This window comes from Pollachius pollachius, assembly GCF_949987615.1.
Source record: "Pollachius pollachius genome assembly, chromosome: 12".
Taxonomy (NCBI): Eukaryota; Metazoa; Chordata; class Actinopteri; order Gadiformes; family Gadidae; genus Pollachius; species Pollachius pollachius.
In genome coordinates this window covers 17,057,828-17,083,768 of record NC_136945.1, presented here as the reverse complement: position 1 = coordinate 17,083,768, position 25,941 = coordinate 17,057,828, and the positions used below count along the sequence as shown (strand labels likewise).

General features: G+C 44.5%; 3 protein-coding genes across 3 annotated transcripts; 2 read left to right on the top strand and 1 right to left on the bottom strand.

Moving 5' to 3' along the window:
* Positions 1-7,928: 7,928 nt before the first annotated feature.
* Positions 7,929-10,269, top strand: LOC307083602 (caveolin-2-like; the record flags this gene model as incomplete). The annotated part of the gene is made up of 3 exons (XM_079747534.1): positions 7,929-8,180; positions 8,733-8,920; positions 10,119-10,269. 3 exons carry the CDS (start codon positions 7,929-7,931, stop codon positions 10,267-10,269), a joined length of 591 nt encoding a protein of 196 aa, XP_079603660.1.
* Positions 10,270-12,943: 2,674 nt separating this feature from the next.
* Positions 12,944-14,456, top strand: cav3 (caveolin 3; the record flags this gene model as incomplete). The annotated part of the gene is made up of 2 exons (XM_079748594.1): positions 12,944-13,069; positions 13,970-14,456. 2 exons carry the CDS (start codon positions 12,944-12,946, stop codon positions 14,309-14,311), a joined length of 468 nt encoding a protein of 155 aa, XP_079604720.1. The 3' UTR covers positions 14,312-14,456.
* Positions 14,457-17,618: 3,162 nt separating this feature from the next.
* oxtra (oxytocin receptor a) lies at positions 17,619-24,851 on the bottom strand. Its single transcript, XM_079748745.1, has 2 exons — positions 23,454-24,851; positions 17,619-18,818 (listed from the first exon to the last, which is right to left on the bottom strand). Exons 1-2 carry the CDS (start codon positions 24,379-24,381, stop codon positions 18,565-18,567), a joined length of 1,182 nt encoding a protein of 393 aa, XP_079604871.1. The 5' UTR covers positions 24,382-24,851; the 3' UTR covers positions 17,619-18,564.
* Positions 24,852-25,941: the final 1,090 nt, after the last annotated feature.

Genomic DNA, 25,941 nt, shown 5'->3' with positions numbered 1-25,941 from the left:
TCATCTATCTTTTGTTTCATTGTTGTAAGCCTATGGCCCACCACGGCTGATTTATATTTGGCTCCATGACTCTAATTCACATGCACCGATGTGTGACAGCCCAATCGCTGTCGGCACCTGCGGGCAAAGATTTTCAAATGGATGTGAACGCCATGTTCATGCACTGTGTCTATCATCACCTGCTACTCTTATCCTTCACCACCGCCCACCCACCTCCTCGTTGATCGAAGCCTTTTGTGTGTGGGTTTTGAGATAAATCTATAAACCATATGTCTACGCTCACTGAGGAAGAAGGTATTCAAATTAAAATGCAGGGGATGGCACTTCAACCCCCTGCTGTGAGGATTTATATGTGCACATCCCATCACAGCAGGCAGTCAATGCCGAACCCATATCAAATGTCTGCTTTTCATCTTCTCCCCATCTTCTGCATGTTCAGCAGCCGGGGATAACACCCGTGAATATTAATTTGTTTTATCAGTGGTACTGCCAACCTACATTTTTAATGAATTACCATTATGGTCACCAACTTATACCACAGCAGAAGCCAGCATATGTTCGTCTTTTGCCAGCATATTTTCCATATAAGTTGAACCAGATTCCCAGTTCTGTTGACTCTATGCTCTATAATGCTCATTGAAAGCCCAATACCTTGGTCCATGGGACTTATATATAGCAGCCATCTTGGTCCTACACTCTAGCTGGTAGCGTTGAAGCAGTCAGCACGTGATGCGTGGCCAGTGAACAGAAGGTAGTTCAGTGCTTCAAACCCATACAAAGGGCGAGGTTTATAAATAAAGAAAGCCTTTAGCGTTTCGATTCTGCTGGTTCTAGAACGTCAAACAAAAGTGTAAACTGATTGGATCGGCTTTGGGGGTCTGCTCTAACAGGGTTGAATTGGTTTGAACTATGAGTGCAGCACGGTGGAGTATCCAACTGCTAAGCCCAGGGAAACCCACAGAAAGCCCCCAAATTGGCCCCAAAGGACAATTCTGCTGCGGGCCCCGGATGAGCTCAACCACAGGGGGCCTTTCTGTGGGTAAACCCACAGTGGGCTGCCTAGAGTGAGTCTGACGGTGGGCTTACCCACAGAAACCCCACATAGGGGCCACCAAGGGCCAGACTGCTATGGGCCGCCCATTGGGCTAACCCTCATGGAGCACAGGTAGGATTAGTGTAGGTTGGCCCTGACCACACTGTCCAACAGTAAACCAACATACACCCACAGCGGGCCGGCACGGGAATTTGCTTCTGCATGTCCAACTACCAAATAGATTTGAAATCTACTGGATGGGATGTGAATGACACCTCTGGTTTCCTGGCCCTCTGTAGTTGAGGGAAGACTTGTCTAGTGTCTAGTAATTTATGGTGAGGCCATTAGCGGGGAATACACAGTGGGATGACGCACTGGATCTGTAGTGACTCAGAGCAGCCACAAGGTCTCTCGTGTAAGGGGAGTTTTTAAGTGATCACAGAAATATCCAGTTTCATCATTCATCATCTAAAATGGAGGTGGTGGAATGCATGTGTGTAAGTGTGTGTGTGTGTGTGTGTGTGTGTGTGTGTGTGTGTGTGTGTGTGTGTGTGTGTGTGTAAACCTGTGTGTTTGTGTGCGTAGTTTTATAATCCATCCAGACTCACAGCAGCCCTGTCTCTGTCCTGTGGCTGTTTGGCTCACTGTGTTTACCCTTTCATACTGTTCTGTTTCTGGTCATCCTCTTTCACTCAGTCCTACCCACGACTATCTATCTATCCGTCTTTATTTTATATTTTGTTGTATTCAACAACTCTTTCTTTCTCCATCACTGACCCGTCTCCCTCTGTCCTTCTCTTTTTCTTTATTTGTTATTTTCTTTATCGTCTCTTTTTCTCCACCCCTCCCTGTCCTCTCTCTGTGCATAGCCTCAGTGCTTGCTCACCCCTAATACCCCTTGTGTACTAGTGTAACCCTGCTCATAGCTGGTATGAAGATCGATGTGCTCTCACCTATCAATACAGGCTCTACTCGCTCTGCATCTCCTCTTATCTCATAGTCTCAGAGTTATAATCGGCTTTAAATACCCAGAAAAGTATAGAAATTACTGTTTCTTGAAATGGTTAACAAATAACGTGTTCTCATATTTAGGGTAAGTACAGACTTAATCTTGTATGAGGAACTTCTATTACCGCTCTGTTCTTCTCCTTCCTCTCACTCAAGTGCTGAGCTGGGACCTCTCCATGAACTCTCGCTGAACTTTTGCTTGGCTATCACTCTGGGTGTGAAGGTTTCAGAGCTCGAGACTCAAACAATTACTTGTCTTAAGAAGATTGCATAACAAAAGACTACATATACAACTTTCACTATACAAGAAGGGCTTAGCAGAATGATAGGTTTTTACTCTTTGTGTACCACTCCTCCTGAAGCAAGGTTTAGTGATTCAAACGCCATCCTCTGTACCTTTCGCAATAACCTCCTAAACTTAATTTCCAACGAGAGAGGTCATCCCTAATGTGATTCCCCACCATGGTCTGGTCAACTCCAGCCACCCAGGACTAAATCGTACGTATTGACGGCCGAAAGTCAATTTAAAGCAATACATTCCCCACTGGATTTTTATGAGGTCTTATAATCACTATTAAGTATGTCCGCCAAAGCAGTGTGATCACTCAACCACCAGCACACAGCAAATACCACCTACCTTCAAACGTATATATTATATATGATGTGATATCTACATCTAAAAGTGTTTCATAATTATCTAATTTTCATTCAGTAAAGATGCATTGACCTTTAGCAGCAGCGTTTTGAGTGTCCGTTTTTTTAATTTATGAAATTAGGCCTAACTGATACAAATAGATCGGAAAATAGGTTTATTATGCTGCGATGAGCAACGGTTTGATTATTTTGGTGTGTAAGCACAAAGTCATCCTGAATCCTATTTATGGCCAACACAAACATTCAGGATCTCTTTTGGAACTGCAAGGACATCGTCAGACACTGAATTAAAACAGCATTTTCCATAGCATAACATAGGAATTCTGAAATAAACAAAAGTAAAGACATATGATACCAGAATACAATATTACATTACCAATAGACACAATTGCTACGAGTTTAGCTTTGAAACTCAGAATTGGCACGCACAAAGTTTCAAAAAAGCCTTTTATTTCAGAAGCCCTGGCAGTTGAAGAGCTACTAGATGTGTGTGTCATGTATACTCCACAAGGCCAGAGCGTTGCTTCCCCGACCGAAGAACATTGAGTTCCTCTCTGCGCTCCAGTATTAATAAACCCCGCGCTGGAGAATACACAGGATGCGAGCGAGCTCGGCGAGAGATGTCAAGGGGGTTACTGTGACTGTTTTTTTCCCGTCTCCTCCAAAAAGAACATAATGGTTGAATCTGAATTACTGCCGTGCCACTGGGCCCGCCCCTTTCAATTGTTTGATGACAAACTGTCGAAGGGATTTGGAGTGTGCCACTAACATTTAAGTAGCAACGTAAAGTACCACCTGACTTGTTCCTCTGGCTGGAGGATGTTTTTTTCTCTCTAAAGCACATTCACACAATAGGCCCTCCATTTTGGATTTGGAATGGTCTGCTTTCTTTCTCTGTTTTTCAACTGTTGTGTAGCGCAACCCTGGTATTGTTAACACTGCCGGGGATGATTGTGTGCACGCACAATAATGTCAGATGATTCAGATAGATGCAGACACCAAAAGTATATTTATACATGTGAACGAATGAGTCCTCACGCTCTCCTTTGAGTCCAGCATTCTTGTTGTCTGCGCCATTTATTTCTGTGCATGTCGGATGTCCGATTCCTCTACAGGAGAGTGCTAATTTCCGCCCCCGTCTGTTCTGTTTCATTAAAGAATAGCTCATGATGAACACAGCATGTTCTCGCTCAAATACACGACACAGACGACAATAGACGGCGGGCAGACTGTGTGGGAGGAACACCAGCCATACGCGACACACTGGCCAGCACGTCTCCAGACAAAGACCACAGCTCTGATCATATCGTCCGCACTTTGCTTCCACCCAGGAGGCTGTAGATATCCGCTCAGACGCATTCTCGGAAGCATCACATACTGGATAACATCTTCTTTCACTGATGATAAGAGTTGCTGATTGTGCTGTGAACCGAGAGGATGAGACAGAGAGATACAGGGAGGACGAGAGGGGCAAATGAGGAGTGAAGAAAGAGAGAGCGAGGGGGAAATAGGGATGGAGACGAGGGAGAGATAGAGGAGAGAGAATTGTGGAGGAAGAGAGAGAGTCGGAAAGAGAGGGGAAAGAGGACATAGGCGATAAATGAAAATATTTGCGTGAAGGAGAGATAGAGAGGCCGAAGTCCTAAAAAAATCGCATTGGATCGTAGAGGAATATTACTGGCATCTTCAGCAATCCATCCACCTCCATTTTACTGGAGCCTGGGGGTGTACTACATCCCTGGGGGTGGTGGTGAGGGTGATGGTGAGAGTGGAGGAGGTGGTGGCGATGATGCAGGAGGAGGAAGTGGTGGTGGTGGTGGTGGTGGACAGGGTGGTGGTGGTGGTAGACAGGGTGGTGGTGAGTGAAGATTGATGCTCAGTGAAGGCTGCAGATCGATACTACCCGTTTTAATCCGGTTTAATCTGGTTTCATCTGGACTGCTTCAGGGATCAGCCAGAGAGTCAAATACAAAACCGCACCACCTCTACGATTTAAACATGGATCCATTGAAGAGAGCACCGTGTTTGTGTGGGGGTGCGAGTGTGTGTGTGTGTGTGTGTGTGTGTGTGTGTGTGTGTGTGTGTGTGTGTGTGTGTGTGTGTGTGTGTGTGCCTCATGTGTCTGCCAATGTGTCTTCTAGGATCCCCTATCGATCACCTGGGAGACCCCCAGGGACCTCCAAGAACCGCCCATCATAAGAGAGGGTTTAATGGCCAGAGGACACAAGAAGGCTGTCTCTACCACCTCTCTCTATTTCTCTACACTCTACTCTCTCTCCGTTTCTCCTCTCCTCTCTCCCGCTCTCTCTTTGACTCTCTTGTTCATCTCGCCTTTGCTTTTTGTCCATCTCTCTCTCTCTGCCTCTCCTCCACATCCTTTATCTCTCTCTCTCTCTCTCTCTCTCTCTCTCCCCCTCGCTCTCTCCTCCACCTCCTCTCTCTCTCCATTATGTTGTCAGGGGAGATGTGAAGTGGTGGGGAGGATTTTTTTTAATGACTGCAGTTTTTATTTCGGAGACCATGCATATTCAGAGTGGTGTTAGCAGCAATTGTATGAAAAAGAACATTGAATACACAGTACACACAATCACCCATATTCAGAATTCCCCAGTCGTACAATATATTCAAATTACAGTCTAGTAAGGACAGTGGAAATGACAAATACATCCACCAACTAACTGGATGAGATGTGTGTGTATGTCTATATGAGTGTGTGCGTGTGTGTACGTGTGTGTGTGTATATTTACTGTAAGTGGTGCAGGTGTTTGCTACCAAGCTCTGGAAAGACCCACAATGTCGAATACGCAGAATGGCCTAACTAGGGTTTGGTTTCAGGGTTCTAGGGCTTGGTTCTGGGTTTAGGGTTTCATTAAAGCCAGGTTTTAGGATTCGTCTTTAGGGAATTATGGTTAGGGTTTGGTTGTAGGTTGTAGCGTTTGATTTAAAGATAAGCGTACCCTATGACAGTAAAGGGTTAGGGTTTCCTAAAAACATAAGGTTTTAAAGTTTGGTTATTGGTTCTAGGATTAGGGTTTCCTTTTGGGGTCAGGCTTGAAACAAGGGTTAGGGCTTCCTAATAGGGTCAGGCTAAAGAAGTACATAATAAGATGTTTTCTGCAGTTTACACACATCATTCTGTCATTACAGAAGTGTCATGACTTCTTAATCCCACAAGGTGGAGGCTACAGACCAGGATTTTCCTTTGGCATTTATTCTCTGAAAACATTCAAACCAAATTGAATTAGTTGCTGAAAAAAACAGACAGTTTTAAGACTTATCTCCCTTCATAGATTCTGCTGAACTATGAAGTGAACTAACCCCACCAGTATTCCAATTGTCATTGTCGCTTTGCATCCACAAAAATGTTAACATATTACCTTCAACCTTGATATCGTCTCCTTGGTTAAATTGAACAATGCATACAATCACTTGGACTCAAACTTATACACCCACCCACCCACCCACCCACACACACACAGTTAAATGGCCTTCAATCAGAACATCTGTACTTTATCGCCATCTGGTGGCCATATGGTGCAGTGCGATTGGTGTCAATTATCTTCGCCCTGACCTTTGAATATAAGGGTCCAGTGTCAACATTGTACAATTTGTTCTCAATATAACTTCCTGTTTGTTCATCATAACGTTTATATTGTCAATTTTGCAATGGTTTGCATTGGATTTATTGATTTATTTGGAGATTTCGCCTAAACCTACCTCTACTAAAACCTCTCTGTGATTTACTTCACTTGATTTGCATCAAACATTGACCCAGGTAGGGTGGTATTCAATGGATGGTATTCAATCTAAAACACAATCTATTTAACTTGCACCACAACCTCACTGGTGTTATCTTTCTTTTCTTACCAAGATTACATGTTATAGCCTTTGCAGTTGTGGAGATATATTATATTAACTTTGGGATGGTTCTTTTCAGAAAAAAAACAGAAATAGGCTTAGCAATGTCATGTCATACTAAAATGGTATCCAAAATAAATGTTATGTTATATTATATTACACCAACATTTGCTGGTAGCAATGCAACATTTACACTTCCACTATAATGCATACAGAAAATAACAAACAACTATACAATTAAATACAATTAGTACACCGATTTTCTTTTCAAGTCATGCTGAACCATTTGTAAGTATAGTCATTTCGAGCCACTAATTGCTAAGTTTGAGTCAAGTCTAGGTCAAATCAAAGTCACTTATTTTCTCAATTCAAGTTTCGAGCCATCAAATGCGAGTTACCTTCATCCAGTCAGGTGACCATACTCCTCACCTCTGAGGCAGGGTAATCACTTTATTTGTTATTAGGTAACTAGCGCTTTCATTCGTGAGTGTTAATCTTTCATGTATCAGTGGGCGGATGACAATCCTGTCAGGGATTGTTATTGTTATGCCATGTCGCCTGCAACACATCAAGCTCCCTTTAAATGGGATGAACGCAGACTAATTTAGAATAACTTTTATTATAGGTCTAACAACATTTGCACTGTGTAACCTTTGCACTGTAGTCATCACTTCAATTTAGAATTTTCCTTTTCCTCCACAGACCAAACTTAATGAGAGCTCCTGACTTTTTATTCTCTAAACATCATGACACAGAATATTGATTCTGTGTCATTTAAGTCTCTGTTCGAATCTCTGTTGAGCAGTTTTTTATTCAGAGGGACAAGAACAATGAATGTAACACCTGAGGTTAAGATTATATTTTTGGCCCAAAAGACTTGGGTACAATTCAGTTTCAGTATGCCATGGAAACACTGCCAACAGACTACTGATTAATTTACTGTTACACAATTTGGCCTAGATTTGTTCTGCCAATCTAAGGCCATCATTTTAGTTGAATTCACACTTTTCTATAAATAAATATTATTTGTATTATTTGGTATTATTTGTAGTAGCAGTAGTTGAAGTAGTAGTTATAATAGAGAAGTAATAGTATAATATGTGCTTAAGATTTACCAGACCAATGGTAATAACTTTTATTGTGGCTATAATCCTCCCACTGATCCATGTGATCTTCCATTAAACCTGTCACTCAGAAAACTGCCATGAGCCACAGCAACGGGGACGTAAACATCAACAGAGGCATTCCCCATGCGTCCAGCGGTCCACAATGTTCCACCAGGGTGCCATCGCCCGGCCTGATGGAGGCGGGTCCGCTGTCACCTCCCCATGCCGCTGCGCCCAGAGGTCCTCCGGTTCAGTGGGCGACAGGAACCATGGCCAGGGAGGGAACGCCAGCCGAGACGCGGCTCAACCTCGAGCACCTAGAGGAGCAGGCGGAGGAGGTCCCTCTGTGGTCCCTCTCACCCCACCTGCAGCCCCCCCGCAGGAGCCCGACGGAGGGGCGTGGCGTGTCGGGGGACGGCGTGGAGTTGGGCCAGGGGGGACCGTCTGCAGAGGGGGCCGGCGGTGAGGCGAGGCGTCTGATGGAGAACAGGGATCCCAAAGCGGTCAACTCGTGTCTGAAGGTAATCCAGCTGTGTGTCTGGGGGCGGCCGTTCACACACATGGGGCACGCCGTGCCAAAACACTTCTGACCTTGAGCTGAGAATGTCCAAATATGCTTCCTACAATGTCAACTTGACTTGAAACTGATTTCAATCAGGAAAGCAAAACAATCTCACTGATTGCGTGTACTTTTGATTTCACCGTTAGTCTTTGGTAGGAGATAACGTGTGTCTGTGTGTGTGTGTGTATTGTCAGGCCAGAGAGAAAAATGACACTGCTTACATTCGTTGATGTTTCCAAAGGCCGTGATGACAGTTGAATTGATGACTAGGATGAAATATTTTCCTTGTATCAATATCACAGTCTGGCCTTTGTGAGGAAGGCTAAATTATTTTCCTCTGTCAGAAAGTGAAAACCAAAATCAGCAACAGTTGTTCCTGATGAAAGTCACTTGTAAAGGTCGACTGGAGCTCATTCACTCAAGCTGATGTCCACATCAAGCACCTCAATGTAATGGACCCCGTTGACTGCGAGTGAGTAGGCGTGTGTTTGTGTTCATCCATCCTCCCCAGGTGGCCTTCGAGGATGTCATCGCGGAGCCTGCGTCCGTGCGGAGCTTCGACCGGGTGTGGGTGTGGAGCTATGCCGTGTTTGAGGTGTCCAGAGTGTGGTGCTACCGCCTCATTTCCCTGCTGCTGGCCGTGCCCGTCTCACTGGTGGCTGGGCTGCTAATGGCCCTGCTCAGCTGCCTGCACATCTGGTACTGGTGTTATTACCTTATACGGCTTGTACATCCCAATGCATCATGGGATTTTTTGCTAGTGGTTCGCCGCCATATTTAGGGGACTTAAGATAGCCGTAGTATTGTAAATTCATAGGCCAACGTATATATATTAGGTTGTAATCTAGGTTGATGGCAACATTTTTTTGACCAAAAATTTTAATAACATTAAGCTAACATAATAAATTGTCATTTTTGTGCTCTCATGCTTTCGAAATGGCTGTGGTTATTGCGACGTGACTCATGATTTGATTTAATTACATATGAGGTCGGGAAAGTAGACTAGGGAGGATGTTGTTTAGGTTGTGAATCACATAATCAACAATCATATAGCACTGTTAGTATATATTTCTGAATGGACAATGATACTAAGCAAAACTATCCAGCTACAATAGCTATTTCTTTTTTTATATTATTAAGAAGAAACCAATAATAATACATTTTTAATTATCAATAATAATGATGATGTTACGATGCTGACCGTAGACAGCCCGTATCCTAAGTCTGTCCCTACGTGGTGTGCTGAACTTGAGTAGTGTTCCTAATCCTTCCCTGGGTGAGTGCAATCTAACCTATCTAGGGGGTTAGGTGCGAGGTACTCACCACAGGTCCGTCTCTCACAATCCGCACCGGCTCCTCGTCCCAGTTGGATGAACCTTCAGTCCTGCTGACTAGCCAGCGCCTTGATCCAGTCTTTAATTCCCCATATATATATATATATATATATATATATATATATATATATATATATATATATATATGCCAAAAGTGTTCCCTTCGTGGAATGAGCAGCGTGAGTTCCTCGGGTTAACCTCCTTCTCCCGACTCTTACCTCAGTCTCAAACTCTCCGCCACCTGTCCACTCAGCTGTTGCTACTTACCTGTGATGAGCACCTCAACATCGCCCCCTCTGTGTGACGTCAGTACTGACCCTAACCCTAAGCCCATGCTACCATACCGTAACAATGATTATGATGATAATAACGATAATGATGATGATGATTACGACAATGACCAAAATAATAACGATAATATTAATGTTAATTACATCAAATAAAAACATAATAATACAACTTTTTAACGATTGAAACTACTAGTACTCACTAATAATGATGACGGTGATGGTGAAGACCATCATAATAATATTTCCCTATCTCCCCTCTCTGTGTCCTCTCAGGCTGATCATGCCCTGCCTGCAGCTCTGTGTCATCAACATGCGTTGGGTGCAGGTCCTCTGGGCCAGCGTGCTCAACATTGTCATCGGCCCTTTATTCACCAGCATGGGGAAGTGCTGTGGTAGCATTAGCATCCGGATGGCTAGGGACTGACCCAGGCTTCACCCGATCAGCTAGCCTGCCAAGTCCTCTGCTGTGAGCATCCAGGAGCATTCTCCCCCGCAATGTATTCCCTTTTAAAACGATTCCAACTAGCACAGGATTTCACGGTTCGGAATTATCTGAATGTCAAGTTAAATCATGTGTGCCCTCATGTGTAAAGATCTAGAAATACCCCGTTATTTGCATGTGTTCATAATTAGAAATGCAATTTTGCTAGGGGGTGTCGGGTTATATTGGGTAAGCCCTTCTTTATCTCCTTAATTAAATTTGTATTTGCATTTCACCTCCACTATACGTGAGGCATAGTAACAGCGATACGTTATCTTTCTCCCAACGATTAATAAAAACCTATAGACCATAAGGAAGGTTAGCGTGTGTTTGTTATCAGTCGTCTGTTTGATGTACTGGCCTGACGCACGGAGGATGAACCCTCGGGGATTCCCACAGAGCGATGTCACCCACACCCAGGCAGGTACACCGTGCGGGCACACTCGTGTTTCTGTTCAACTAGAAACTGCACAACATCAGAGCACGTGCAACGTTAGATAATGGATGCAAAAGTCCTTTGTCGTTTGACACTGTGTATACATATCCATGTACACACATGTACACACGTCATATACAAGTTTCAGAGACGACATTACGAAAAATGAGAAAGAAAAGCGAATGGGGTTGAATATCCACCATTTCCTTCTTGAACTAAAATCAGTGTAATTAACGTGGCATATTGAGGCCGGCGACCACTGTCCATCAGAAATGCAGGTACTGTCTTGGTGCGGCTGACCCCGTGTCTTCTCCTCATTATTGTAGAAGCGGGGGTGTATGAACTCCTCTGAGGTGTGTATTGAACTCCTCTGAGCCACAGGCATGCGCCACATAACTCTCTCTGTGCAAGGGGCTATTCCTGTCCCTTTCCATCCGTGCCTCACAGGCCTCTGGCCTCCTCTCCACTGCTCTAATTGGGTTGGCTCCTGCACACATGCACCCCCCCAACACACACACACACACACACACACACACACACACACACACACACACACACACACACACACACACACACACACATACACACATACACACACACACACACACACACACACACACACACATAGACCCCCCCCCATGCACTCTATACACACACACTTTCTCTTCATTAACATATTCCAGTGCAGATATCTAGGGTCAGCGGCTCAGGGTTTTAGTGTTATATTATTTATTGAATGATTTATTATTTAGATGTATTGATTAGGTTCTACACCTACCTGTAGCTCTCATTGGTTTCATGCTCATTGCCATTGCTGCCATCCCCCTCTGGGGATCAATAAAGGTTCATTGCATCTCATCTCATCTTCTCTTAACCACATGTTTGTGTTGAAGGCTCAGGTAACACTGGGCCATAGCCTGGAGTCACACACCCTGCTCTTCCTCCTCCACCTCCTCCTCCTCCTCCTCCGCTGTTCTTCTGCCCCCCTGCTGTGATCTGCTGACAGTGTCGGTTGATCAAGCGCAGCAGCAGAAAGAGCAGGATCCACGATGAAGATCTAATCCTGCTGTTCACAGACGCGCTGCCCCAAGCCGCCTCTTGAGCCTCACACTATAAGAGTGTGTTTATGGTACAGGCCCACTGATATAGAAATAATTGACAGATTGGAGCAACTGCAAGACCCTATGCTGCTTTTATTTCGGGGTGTATTGAATTTTATGGTGGATATTTGAAAGCTCGTTATTCCCGTGACACGAAGGGGAGCAGTTGTTATTTCGTTCTGAGGACGAGACTTGATTGTCATTCCAGGTCCGAACTCCATGGTAACATAACCACACCAAAGATGAATTGCAGAGCAGAATGTAGAATATATATCTGTGCACCATTAAATCTGAGCGGTTCGCAATAGTACATTAAACTGACTGACTGGTGAAACACAGTAGGTCACACTGCTACCGATCAAGGGTTCAGGTCACCAAACGTTCGACAGGGCTGCAAGTATTAGGGAAACAAACGCATATGAAACAATGACTCCAAGTTTCTTTCCTCTGTGGTGGGGTTTGTTAGTGTGGTGGTCTTGGTAATGCTGCCTCTACCTCTGTTGGAAACTGGTAGCAGTGTGCAAGCCCTGCCCAGCTAACGCAACAGCACCGTGTGAAATGTAACACAGCCCTGGCTTCCCCTTTAAGACATGCCTGCTGTGTGTGTGTGTGTGTGTGTGTGTGTGTGTGTGTGTGTGTGTGTGTGTGCGCGCATGCATGCATGTGTGTGTGTGCACGCATGGGTGCATGCTTATTTGTGTATGTTTGTGAATGTGCATGTGTGTGAGTGTGATTGTGCATGTGCGTGCGTCTGAGAGGGGGGGGGGAGCATGTGTGCGTGATTGTATTTTTGTGTGTAGATGAGTCTGAGGGTAAGCATGCGAGTATGGGTGTGTGTGTGTGTGTGTCGGGGGGTCAGGTCCAACATTTCCAGCAGGCCGTCTCTCCGCAGTAGCAGCTGTCCGCTGGTATTTGAGACCCACATCGTCACAGTGGGGACACAGGGGTTCAGAAGAGTCCGGCCCGCCGCCTGCAGAACGCTCCGGGACACTTCGCTCGCAGCGTCTCACAACAGCTCCAACACACCCACCTCACCCCGGACCCCGGACCCCTTTAGCAGTGCACCTGCGGCCCCTTCGTCATGGCGGACCAGTACCAGTTCAACAGCAATGAGGAGAAGATGGTGAAGGACCATCTGGACAGAAACACCAAGGAGATCGACCTGATCAACAGAGACCCCAAGCAGATCAACGAAGATGTTGTCAAGGTTCGTGCTGCGAGGGGCTCAGGCCTGTCACACACCATGTTGCAAATCTGTCTGTACGTTTGAGGGGGTTTCGGTGCATGTGTAAAGTTAAATGTATTGTGGGTATACAGTATGTTTCCAGCCAGGGGTAGTATAGGTTAATACGATACCGGGCAAGTCCCTAAATAGCCGAGGCACTATGAGGGCTGTCTGAACTGAATGCAATGTTTATTTATGGCTTTGGAATAGACGGGTGTGGCCCTGAGATACTATGGCATCATATCTTATTCTGGATGTACCGGAGTTTATTTAGTGATTGTTGCCATGTGTGAATAGCAAAACATACCGATTATCTCCGGGGGGAAAGCAGAGGAGACCTGATATGCGTCTCAGTTTATAGTAAACCAGAACTAGAAAACAAACCAAAAAAGCTGAATGAACATTAGCAGTTGGATTTCAGCGATTGGGACACGAGCCAAACCGTAACAGAAAAAAAAATGCTGCTGTAACTACAAATAAGCAAATACCAAATTAGTAACTTACACTTGGTTTAGCCGTACACATTTCTGGTTGAAAACGATTTCATTCGACTTTGGTTGAGTTCATTTAAATATATTGAAGTTTACATCTTTTTCATCTATTATTATTAATTCAACAATGACTATATTTATTCAAAAAACAATTATGGATGGGAACGCAGTGCACTGAATATGTATGCGAAACATGAATCACACTACGAAAACAACATTAAACATTTACATTGGCTCACTCATAGAGAAACATGAATCTCACGACCATAACAATATTTGCATGAGACATTGGCTCACTTGGAGCCAATGTAAATCTGGGCCCGCCAGAGCGTTTAGTTACAACGACCCGTTGACCTGCAACGTAACCCTAACCCCCGCCCACGTTTCCCAGGTGGAGTTTGAAGACGTGATCGCCGAGCCAGACGGCACGCACAGCCTGGACGGCGTGTGGAAGCTCAGCTACACCACCTTCACCGTGTCCAAGTACTGGTGCTACCGCATCCTGTCTGCCATCTTTGGCATTCCCGTGGCCCTGCTGTGGGGCTTCCTGTTCGCCTGCATCTCCTTCTGCCACATCTGGACCGTCATGCCCTGCATCAAGAGCTGCCTGATCGAGTCGCAGTGCATCAGCCGCATCTACTCCCTTTGCATCCAGACCTTCTGCGACCCCTTCTTCGAAGCGCTGGGCAAGATCTTCAGCAGCGTGCGCGTCGCTTTACGCAAAGAAGTCTAAAGAACGAAGCGCACACGCACGCACACTAACACAAACACACGCACACACCAAGAAAACTCACACCCCCTGCGATAAGTTTGGATGAAATGTCTGTTTGTTGGTTTTATACAAAAGAGGATTAGTCTCCTAGAATATTTATTATTTCTCCACGAGACGCCCTCCACCGTTTTTATCTTTCAACACACAGTCTCTCTCTCTCTCTCTCTCTCTCTCTCTCTCTCTCTCTCTCTCTCTCTCTCTCTCTCTCTCTCTCTCTCTCTCTCTCTCTCTGTCTCTCTCTCTGTCTCTCGCCCTCTCGCCCCTACCAATAGTACTCTCCCCCCCATCCTGACGTCCTGACAGGTCCCGTGAGTGCTCGGAGGACCGGGGGCAGCTGCAGCCTGCAGTGTGCCCCTCTAACAGAGCTCTCCCCGCTGCCACTTGGTGACAGAAACAGGGGCAGGTTGCCATGGCGAGATGTCTCCTGGACTCCACGACTAGGAATCCCACTAGGCTGTAATGTTGGCCCGCTCCCCCTCTAAGATCAAGGACTGCTCAACACTGCTGCATCCGTGGAACAATATGTGTAGCAATAAGCAATTTGTTAAGCTCATTCTTTTGTAAATGTTTGCTGACAGTGTATATTTCTGATGGATTCTGATCTAGTTTTAGTTTTTTGGTGCCATCTCATCCGTCATCGTTAGGTGCTTTAGCATTATCTGAAATCTTTTACACGACAAGAAGTTATGAAATGTTTTGATTAAACGTTCTGAAAGCTTGCAATCCTTTGAATCTGATTGTGTTATGAAGCGTCATACTGCTGCGGTGTATGAGGCCTTACAGGAAGCTTAATACATCATACTAACTTCGAACTTCACACATCCTATTTTTGGCTTGATGCTGCGTAGTATCACGCCAAAAATACTTTATTCATTTGGTTGTGAATTTAACTTTAATGATAACGTGATAAAATACATTAGAAACACATTAGGCTAATGGGAAACTTGGAAAGCAATATAGTTTAATTATGAACTGAATAATTGAAACTTGTTTCTTTAACTTAAGAGAGCATTAGCAAGAACTGGCCACTAGAGGCCACTCCTGTGAAGGTTGTATTTCACCCCCCGTGCGATTCAAATCATTTAGAAGCGGATCTTCCAAGAAGCTCTTCCAAAGATCAAGTGAAGCGCCTCAAATCGCTATGGATTTTGGGGATTTACTCTATATTGAAAATTCTACAGCTTTTGTTACTTTAACACCATATTTTTTTCGATAGAAAACTCTATTTTTAGCTTTTTTTATACACTGGCACAATCTCTAAAGTATAAGAAGATTTGAATGTGTACTTCAAAAGATGTAACTTTCTAGATTATTTACGAATTATGCCTTTCACCATTCGTAATGGTAATATAGTCAGTCATTAGCATTAGTATTGAGTAGAAGCAGAATATTGCACAAATGCTATCATTAAACATTATTGACATGCTAGAGAATACAGTCATATATTCATGTTAACATTATTTTATTGGAATAATACATTTTCTTTCACAAACACGCAGGCTGACACACACACACACACACACACACACACACACACACTCACACACACACACTGATTATGTGTTGTTGCAATTGTAATCTCTCTATCGCCCCCCCCCCCCCCCCCCCTCCCTCTCTCAGTCTCTCTCGAACAACAAACAAATTATGAGGTAGATCTACTGCTTGAAAAGCACAAAGGACCCTGAAAGTTTATTTTATTTTAGATCTATTCATAAAGCATTCAGGGCTGCAGCCGCAGACGCCCACGCCTGACAACGCCCGTGCATGGTGTTCAAAGTGGAGAGAAAAAAACGGATTGTTATTAGGCCTACAGTATGGGTTTAAATCCGGTCGGCTTTAGTCCAATAACATATTCTTGAGCTTTGCCTTTAGCTTGTGGTCTTCAGTAGCACTGAAAGGGTTGACCCCGGATCTTTAAATATTTAAATTACAATGAAATACGAAAAAAGCATTTTTTTTCATATAACACATTTATTTAAAATAAATAAGACATGATAACTTTCCAAAAATACAACACTAGATATATGTAACATTTTCTTAGCAATTTCAGCAGCAGCACACATGGAATTTCTCATAATGATTTGAACCTAAAAGGTGAAATCATATTCAAAGAAAATCTTGTAATAATGATTGGGATACTTTTGTTTTACGATGAACAAAGTTTCAAGGAGAGTCATTAAAGCAGCCTACTGTCTTGTATACTTTTATAAAATATGTTTACTGCAAATGTGTTTGCTTTACATGACGATTAAATACAATCATTCTACTTCAAAAAGATACTTTAGATACTCTGTTAATACTGTAATACCAGCATTGAAGATACGATACAAAGCAATACAATGCTACACATAGAACATAAAAAATAACACAGAAAAGCAACATATTCTATGCAGGTGTTATTCTCAAATCTCTTTACATTGTGAACCCCATGATGGTTTTGTGTACTGTATCCTGTGTAATGGAGATGGATGCTCTAGTGAATAAATTCTGTTCCAAGAGCTGGAAACTAGCATAAGGGTGTTAGCTTTCTTCTCCTTTAACTGTAATTACACATAAGCAAATAGTGAACAAACATGGAAACCTGAGTGAGTGTGATTAGCCGTTAGAAGCCGTTTTGAAAATCTGCCTCTTCTGACATCACAAGTGGCGTGTCCACCTAGATGTATGACAGATAGATGAGCAACGTTTGCTACAGTCAACTGGGTAGGCTGGTAGACTGATCTATTCAGCAACACCTGGTTAATCACACTCACACCTGGTGGTATAATACATCACCTTTAACCATGGGACATTAGCGATGTGCACCGTTTGTAGTGAGGTTGAAGTCCTCTTTAGGTACTGTGAGGTGGTGGAGTTGTCCTCCTTTGATTTAGTCTCTGTCACATTTTTCCAACACTTGTGAAAACTCCATAAATGGATGATTCATTGTCCAACACAAAGCTGAAGCCAGGAGGTTTGTGGGCCAGATAATTTAGTAAATTGTAGCTTTTACTGGATAAGAGGATTCACACTACAGGATTGTCACTGAAACCAGAGCCATAACTCTTTGAATGTCCGCAACTAAACCTTGAAAAAGCAGCACTGACCTATTCAAGTTCAAGTCCCAATTGACAAAAATAAGGTATTTCTTTAAACTTGGATTTCAGTCCACCTCAGTTACTTTATGGGGGACATTTTTGCAACATCTTACAATTCAATGTAAAATATTGCTGATTAAACGCAGATAAATCCAGAAGGCACACATTTTATTCGGATGCCACCTCAAAACTAGAATTGAGTAAATTGTTGCTGAAGCTTTACATAGTACAAACACACAAAGGGCGTGGCTTTTTCTGGTGGAAAACACGAGTCATGCGTCACCAATCAGCTGCCAGCTTGCACGATCCAATGAAACACACGATGAACACACATACACCAATAGGCGGTCCATCCAACCCCTTTTTATCTCTCTCACACACACACGCACACACACATTCACTCTCTGCAAAGTTAAGTGTGCTGGACTGAATTTCCCAACAACACCACCCTTGCCTCCACCTGCTTTGATTCTTCTCTGTATCGTATGTAAGCTACACAATGGGTTGAGATATCCAATGTACCCCATTGATTGGATAGTTCTCCCTGTTGTCAAATGATGGTAAACTGTTTGTCATGCTTTTAATCCTACAGGGCAGAGGGGACCCATAACGCCAAACTAAAGTGTACTACCATGTCATGCAATAAACGGTGCCATTCATGACATGAGTGATATTGGACCGAAAATAGATCATTGTGTATAACAGCAATAAGAACAACAGCAGAATATTTGCATTGGTAAAGCACCATGCAGTGTGGATTCGGAAACACCGCCCGCTCTGAACCTGCGGTGTCAGTGCATGGATTCCACCCATGGGTACCCACGTGTCCATGTCAATTCACACATGCGTTGAAGTCACCCATCCTCCTCTTGGTGAAGTCAGATTCCTGTCCCTTCAGATGAATCGAGTAAATGCTCCCATCTTAAATAACAACAAGAACAACCACATATGCTTCGTCAGGCTCCATGGGAGAAAGAAGAGAGAGGGGAGAAGGAGGGACGTAAGCTGCTAATGCTGCTGCCTGGACGGCAGCTGTCAGACAGCATTTTACTTCCTGGGTTGTGTCGAGGGCGCACAGGCGTTGAACGATGAGACAGGATTTACAGGTGGAGGTGGCGATGGAGGGAGGCGGAGGCTCTATGTGTTAGACGTCTGAGTGATGCTCCTCTGGCTGCTGGTGCTCTTGATGACGTAGGTGGAGGAGTTGCTCTTGTGGCTGGAGTCATAGTCCCTCTCGCATTGGCAGCGGGCCGACTTGAGGTAGCGCGTGGGGCAGCACACGAAGCTCTGCCTGAGGTCCTGGAACAGGTGGCCCGCGAAGCACATGTAGATCCAGGGGTTGCAGCAGCTGTTGAGGCTGGCCAGCAACATGGAGATGATGAAGGGCATGGCTGCAGGAGGAGGAGGAGGAGGAGGAGGAGGAGGAGGAGGAGGAGGAGAGATGCAAGGATGTTATTGTGATGTTAAAAGACATACAATTGCAAAATGGGGCATGTTTGGCCGACAATCAACAACAGCCTGAGGTAATCATTTCAGTACTTGTGTAATTTTGTAATTGAGGAAAAGTGGATGTACATTCATGTTTCCAATAGCAAAATTCAATGAGAGTTGAACCAAACAAGAAAATACAGATGGGGGTCCGTCAAACCGAAATGGATGCAATTTGTTTCATTCTCATTGGAAAATGCAACATTTTAAGACCGTTTCGGAAAACATTTCTAGCAAGAAATGGCCAATTTATGAAATGGCAGACTGAGTGAAGAAGAAGGCAGGAGTAAAGACTTTGTAATGGGCTCGATCAGGTCTGGAAGAATTGGTAAAACTCTGTTTGGGTTTTCAATCTGCTGAAATATGGAAACGGAGGCATTTGGGTTATATTGCTCTACTTTAATAAATGGCTAACCTTTGTTGAGTGAATACATACGAAGCTTGGTTTGTAAGTCAACGCCACATTCTCCAGTCTCTCTTCAATAAAAAAGGCGGCTGTGTGCAGCTGCGCTACCCTTAGCCACGAGCCCCCCCCCCCCCCGGGGCCATGATTGTCGGTGTGGAAAAAGGGAACCTTGTTCGAGTCAGTCCCTGGTACAAGGTTGTCAAGTCTAAGGGTGGTAGGACTCGTGCGGCAGACTTCTGAGACGCTCTGTTAAACAACCAGAGCGGGCTAGAATTCCAAACCTCCGGTATCTATCGGATATTTCTTGGGGAGCGTTGAGTATGAATTATGGCTTCTCTAGCCGTCTTGAAAGGGCACCAAAAGGGGCGTGACCTCCAACATTCGATTAAATAGGCTCAAAACGACAGAGGTTTCAAGTTCCCCATTTTGGGTGGGATGAGGATAGAGACCTGTGGCTGAAGGTGTGTAAACATCAGCTGGCCCCCAGAGATGTTTTTCATTTGTGGGCCCAAAGGTCAGAAGGGGCACTGCGCAGCTCCTAACAAACTTCAAAAAAAGATCCTGCATTTCACTCAAAACTTATTTTGAGGAGATAAAGGTCTGGTCTCAGGTGTGGGGTTGGGGAATTGGGGTTGGGATGACATCATAGGTCCACTCTGAGTCTCAGAAGAGGAGCACAGGGTGGGAGGTCAGGAGATGAAGCATTTGCTGAGGCTTTGTGGGTCACTGGCTGTGTGGCTAGAGACCCAAAATGAAATTTGTGCATTCCCTTGAGGCCCTCTTTTATATAAAAGAGCCCATGACCCCTAGGTCATTTCCTAATGACATCACTTACAGTCGGTCAAGAGACTCAAAATTGATAATTTTACTAGAATGTAATGCCCTGATTCATATAACAGAGACCAGCCATCTCTATCTTACTCCAAAGTCATTCTGTGCCCCGATGAATGATCTGTTTGCATCATTTCCTGTAGTTCTACGACCCCAACGTAAGACTTTTGGACTTTTTAATATTTTTCGTCTTCCTTTTACTTTATCGACGCATTCATGCTTCAAAAACATTAAACAATACATTAATTTGGTCGTGATTATATCTACCGCCAAGTTGGAGCGTGATTAAACATTACAAACAGTTTCAAAATGTGACTTTGTGACGAATGGGAATGTCTTCCCAGATGTCACACTAATCACACTCACAGCTGGTGGTCAAATAGGGGCACTTTAAGTCATATTGACAAATGACCTACTCTGTCGGTTAGGCTGGAGATCACGTTGCATTTAGGCTACGTCAACTCCATCGGCCAACTGACATTTGGCAAATGGGTTTGCTGGCGAGTATCCTGTGTTGAATCTCTGGGTGCTGATAGCGAATGTCCTTTTCTATTTCTGCTGGCTATCTCCTCATCGTATTGTCTTTAATGATTGTGTCCCCCATCTGCTCTGATTACCAACTGCTGTAAATGATGCCTGGAAGGGCACCAAACTACTGAACATAACGACCAAGAAATGATGATCAGCCATTAAGGAATTGTATTCACCCACACTGAAGAAAAGGTTGAAATATATTAATACTGCAAGAAAACAAGATTTTCTGTTGCATCTATTCAATCGTATTCTGCAATAGTGAATCACAATAAATAAAAACGCCAAGGATATCCCGAAACTAATAAATAAATGAAGAATACCTATCAATACATCTATAAACCCTAATAAAGAGTTTTGCACTAACTTATTTGCTGAATTGAGGAACAAACAACCTGGAAAAAGCTATCCAAACACCAGGCTTTTTGTATTAAGCATTCTGATCAGGCATTCTGGGCCTCACTATTCATTAAAGAGAGGCATGACATTGTTTAGGGAGTCGGTCGCAAGGGAATGATAAGTAAAACGGCAAAGAGGATTGCAAAGAAAGATTCTACTCTACTACTGTGTGATTAATGTGCCTGAGTCCGGCGGCTCAGCTCCACCATTAGCTGCTAAGTATCTGACAGACTGCACAACGCCTGACTGATAACATGTAAGATAGAACATGTCTCAGGTGGACAGAGAGAGAGAGAGAGAGAGAGAGAGAGAGAGAGAGAAAGAGAAAGAGAGAGAGAGAGAGAGAGAGAGAGAGAGCGGCTGTGTGACTGGGAGGGCAGAGAGAGAGAGCCTGTTTGATTACAGCTTGCTGCCAACTCGTATTCAATATAATGCAAAGAATTTCCTTGTATGTTTGTGTGCTACAGCACGTGACAAGGCAGGAGGAGTGAGAACATTTGTGTGTGACTATGTATGTACATGTGTGATTGTTTTTATGTCTGTTTGGGTGCATGTGCATTTGCAGGTGTGTGTGTGTGTGTGTGTGTGTGTGTGTGTGTGTGTGTGTGTGTGTGTGTGTGTGTGTGTGTGTGTGAGTGAGTGACTGAGTGAGTGAGTGAGTGAGTGAGTGAGTGAGTGAGAGAGAGAGAGAGAGAGAGAGAGAGAGAGAGAGAGAGAGAGGAGAGAGAAGAGAGAGATAAGCATTGCCCCCAGAGGCCAGTATCAATGTTGTTAATGCAAATTAATAGCAGAAGGAGGCGGCTGTAGCCCCTAGAGACAAGATGTGGGAGGGCTGTTAAGCTGTTTGTGCGATGGTGAAATGAAAGAAGGCTTAAACCAGCACATAGTTGACACATGATTTGTGTTTATGAACTAGTGTGTATAAACAATCAAGTGTTAAGAAGCATGTAAGGCGGGTGGCCTGATATTTCAAAAGTTAATTTAAGAACTGCACGGTGTATTCTAATGGAAAGCAAAGTTCCAGGCAGCCTAATAATGATTAAGGTAAAAGTCCCTCCACGCGCTGCCGAAAAGGAAGCAAAGGGGGACTGTATCTGTGAGAAGCAGGTGACACTTGCCCTATCCACTGTACACAAACACGCTGCTAGGCGGGCCGTCTTCACAGTTCACGTGTTGCACTGCACGCTCGCCCTTCGCATTTTAAATAACGGAGAAAATAATTGGATTGAAAACTCAATGTGGCGGAACCCGTTCTAGTTTGCTGTTATTTTACCGTGCCATGAATACATTAACTCAATCTTGGGTGGAAGTGAAAGCCTTCAGAGCGTTCAGCCCTATAGTTTTTCGTCCACACAGGATAAGTGGCTGCGGTATATTGCTGGAAGCAGATAACAAAACAGAACATTCAAGGGGAACCTTACATTCATGAGCCTTATCGTATGCACTTTTGTGTGTTTATTACATTGAACTTGGCTACATTGGGGGCGCTACTTGGGGGGCAATAGCCCCCCATGTAGCCATATCTGTAGCTGGAAAAGTGGCAATCCAATTACTCAGAAATACCTTCAATGGAAGAAATAGCTGTAACTTAATATTAATCGAGATTCATCCCGAATCATGAATCATCAGTCGTGTCACCCCCCAAAACTGATTCATTTAGGGCGTGGCCATGGCCTCGTGCGTACAAAAATACTGCCTGGCGTGACGTAATTTCGACATGGGAAATACCACAATGAGAAAAAACGCAAACAACGGTAGATAGGCCTATGTGCACCACGTTGCATTTAAAATTGTAATAATGTGGCAAATTACTATTTTGTTTTGTCAATGTAGCAGTTTATTTTATATCAAATTAATTTAAAGGCAACGCTCTTGAATCATGAATTAAGTGAGGCGGTGAACTGCCCGGTCAGAACATTAAAAAATGTATATTCCTACGCTTTTGTCAGGCAATCTTATTTGGCATCCACTGAATTGCATATGTAGACCAATGCAAATGGTGAAGGAGCATATTAAACAATGACCTCGATGGTCCCAAGACTGTAATCTCATATAGAGCCAGACACGTGACCAAAGTGGTGACATTGTACAAAATGTCTTTATTTCTGTGTGTACATTGAGTAGCATAATGGGTTTCATCGATTGAATAAATAACAACCGTTCCCATATATGTAGGCGTTATCCTTGCGTAATCCCGTGCGTAAAGCAATCCATGACGCAGGACCCATCTCCAGTGCCATTCACGCAGAAGAAACAAACCGAGGCTAAACGTGGTTCGCGGGAACTCCCACGGATAAGATAGTGTTTATTCAAATGTCAATTGGTATCATCTAAGGTGCAAACATGGGTAGTTTGTTTGGATTCAACTTACCCTCTCTGGGCGCTGCTGGATCCCACGCAGACCACATCTGAACGGAGAAAAACGGAGTCCAACACACGATATAAGCCAGCACGATCACAAAGGTCATTTTGACCGTGGTGATCTTCGCCTTGGAGATGAGCTTAACGCTGCTCACCCGGGAGATGGCGTTCGCCTTGGAGATCCGGGGAGTGAGGTTAATGCCGTGGTCTCGCTTGGTTTTAAGCCTAAAGTTTTGCCATATTTTAAAACTTATTAATCCATAGCAGATACTTAAGACGGTCACTGGAATGATATAGATGGTGAGACTGATCCACGTGATGTAGGCCTTGGCTCCCCAAGGCTGCACGAAGTCCCCCCAGCAGTCATACACGCCCGACCCCTCGCTACCTACCTCCCTCAGGGAGAAGATGAACATCTGTGGCGCGCTGAAAAAGAGGCTCATCAACCAGGACAGGATGACATAAAAACGGTCTTTCCTCCGGTGCAGGGAGCGCAGGGGCTGGCAGATGGCCAGGCACCTGTCTATGGACATCAACACTAACATGTAGGTGGACGCGAACATCCCGACCACCTGGAAGTACTTGACCAGTCTGCACAGAATGTCAGGTCCGTAGAAGCGGAAAGTAATGTCCCAGATGAGTTGAGGGAGAACTTGGAAGATCGCGACCACCAGGTCGGCGATGCTTAGGTGCTTCATGAAGTAGTACATGCGCGACTTGCTGTGCTTGGTGGTGTGGATGGCCAGCAGGACGCACAGGTTCCCGATCAGCGCCAGCAGGAGCACCAGGGCGAGCACGGTCACCTCCACCTTGGCCACCTCTTCGTTGCGCTTCAAAGGGTTCGTTTGGTTTAACTTAGGGGCCACATGGCCGAGGCTGGAGTTCCGCCACGTTTCGTTGAATTGCCAGAAGTCACTATCATTTGATGTTAATTCCATGGTCTAGTGTGCGTGTCCGCTGGGTCCGCCGGTGCGTCAGGCTCCTGGAGTCATGCGGTCGCTGCAGAGATCATCCGGACGAGCTGCGGACAAGAGGGCAATGTCACACTGACTGTGGGGATTTTAACTGGTTTCAATTTGAACTGGTCGCAGAAGGGGTCGTGCGTTTCGTTTCCTCATCGGTAAACACTTTCTCGGCGTTGGAGGAATGGTAGAGACGATGGAGAGCCGTGCAATCACTGGAATAGATAATATAAGCGGGTAGAAATATCTGAACGAGTTTGTTGTAAATAAAAAAAAGTACAAACTTGTTTTTTGAGGTGGTAAACTATAATAAAGCAGCACCTTGCATGACTGTGAATACACTATTCTCTAGAAAACAGAAGTGCAAATCACAAGCAACTAAAGGAGTAAGTGGAATCGAAAATCGAAAAAACGGCTGTTACGGAAATATTTCTTCAAAAAACTGAAGCCCCTCAGCATTCATCACTGGTCACTCTCGGAATGGCAACTCAGTGAGCGCAGCGCTTGTATATGTGTGCCGGATGAGACGGATACAGCCATACCCACCATCACCACAGGGTGTCCGTGTGCACCCGTTCACACACATAAACTCGGAAGGTAGAAGTTAACCCATCAAGGGAAAGACCAGAATGGGGCCTAAGTACAAAACCATCTCACACACAAATACAACAACGGCCAAACTGAAAGGGAATCTTTTAATATATTTCAAAAAGATCTGGTCCATCTCAACTGTCTGTGTTGAAAACATTTAACAAATGAATCACACGCGAGCAGTAAATAAAATCAAATAAAACACACACTAAACACATTGCTCAAAATGCTGTCAATCTTCTCAATCACTACACACATAAATAAATACACACGTCATTTTAGAAACACATTCATACACATGAACACAACGCACACTGTGGTGACCGTTAAAAAAACGTTAAGCCGTGCCCTTGGCACGAGCGTTGCAGCGCTCGTGCAAAAGCTTGAGCAGAGGGATGGCTGGGTCTGAGTCTTCAGCAGACAGTCTGCGTCTGTCAGTGCAGAATCAGGCAGGGCGCCTCAGTCCCAGGAGCAAAACAACCCACGGTGATGCTTTCCAAACGATCCTTCGGGGGACGGATTGGGGGGAGTCTGTGGGAGGGGGGAGTACGTGAAGAGATTATGAGCTGTCTGCGGTGGCTCCACCTAGGTGGCACAACTGTCAAGAGTGTGGGTTTTCTTAGAACGTATGTGGAGAGTACATGCTACATTATGTATACCGTTTCCAGGACGGGTGGGAGAAGATGGCATGTGATGTCGTTTTAAAGCACAGCCCATAAATCTTCCAGAGTGGGGACGGGAGAACGGGGACAGGGACGGGGGGTGGGGACGGACGGGGAAAGGTGACTCGTTGCGCGGGAAAGAAAAAGGACATCCAACCGATGTCAAGGTCAAGGTTTGGCCACAATGAATCAACCGGATGAATCAATAGAAAGCCACAGTATTGAGTCGACCGTGTTGCTAGCCTGCTGGCCGTTGAGGGTTATTCTTTTCAAAGATGTTCAT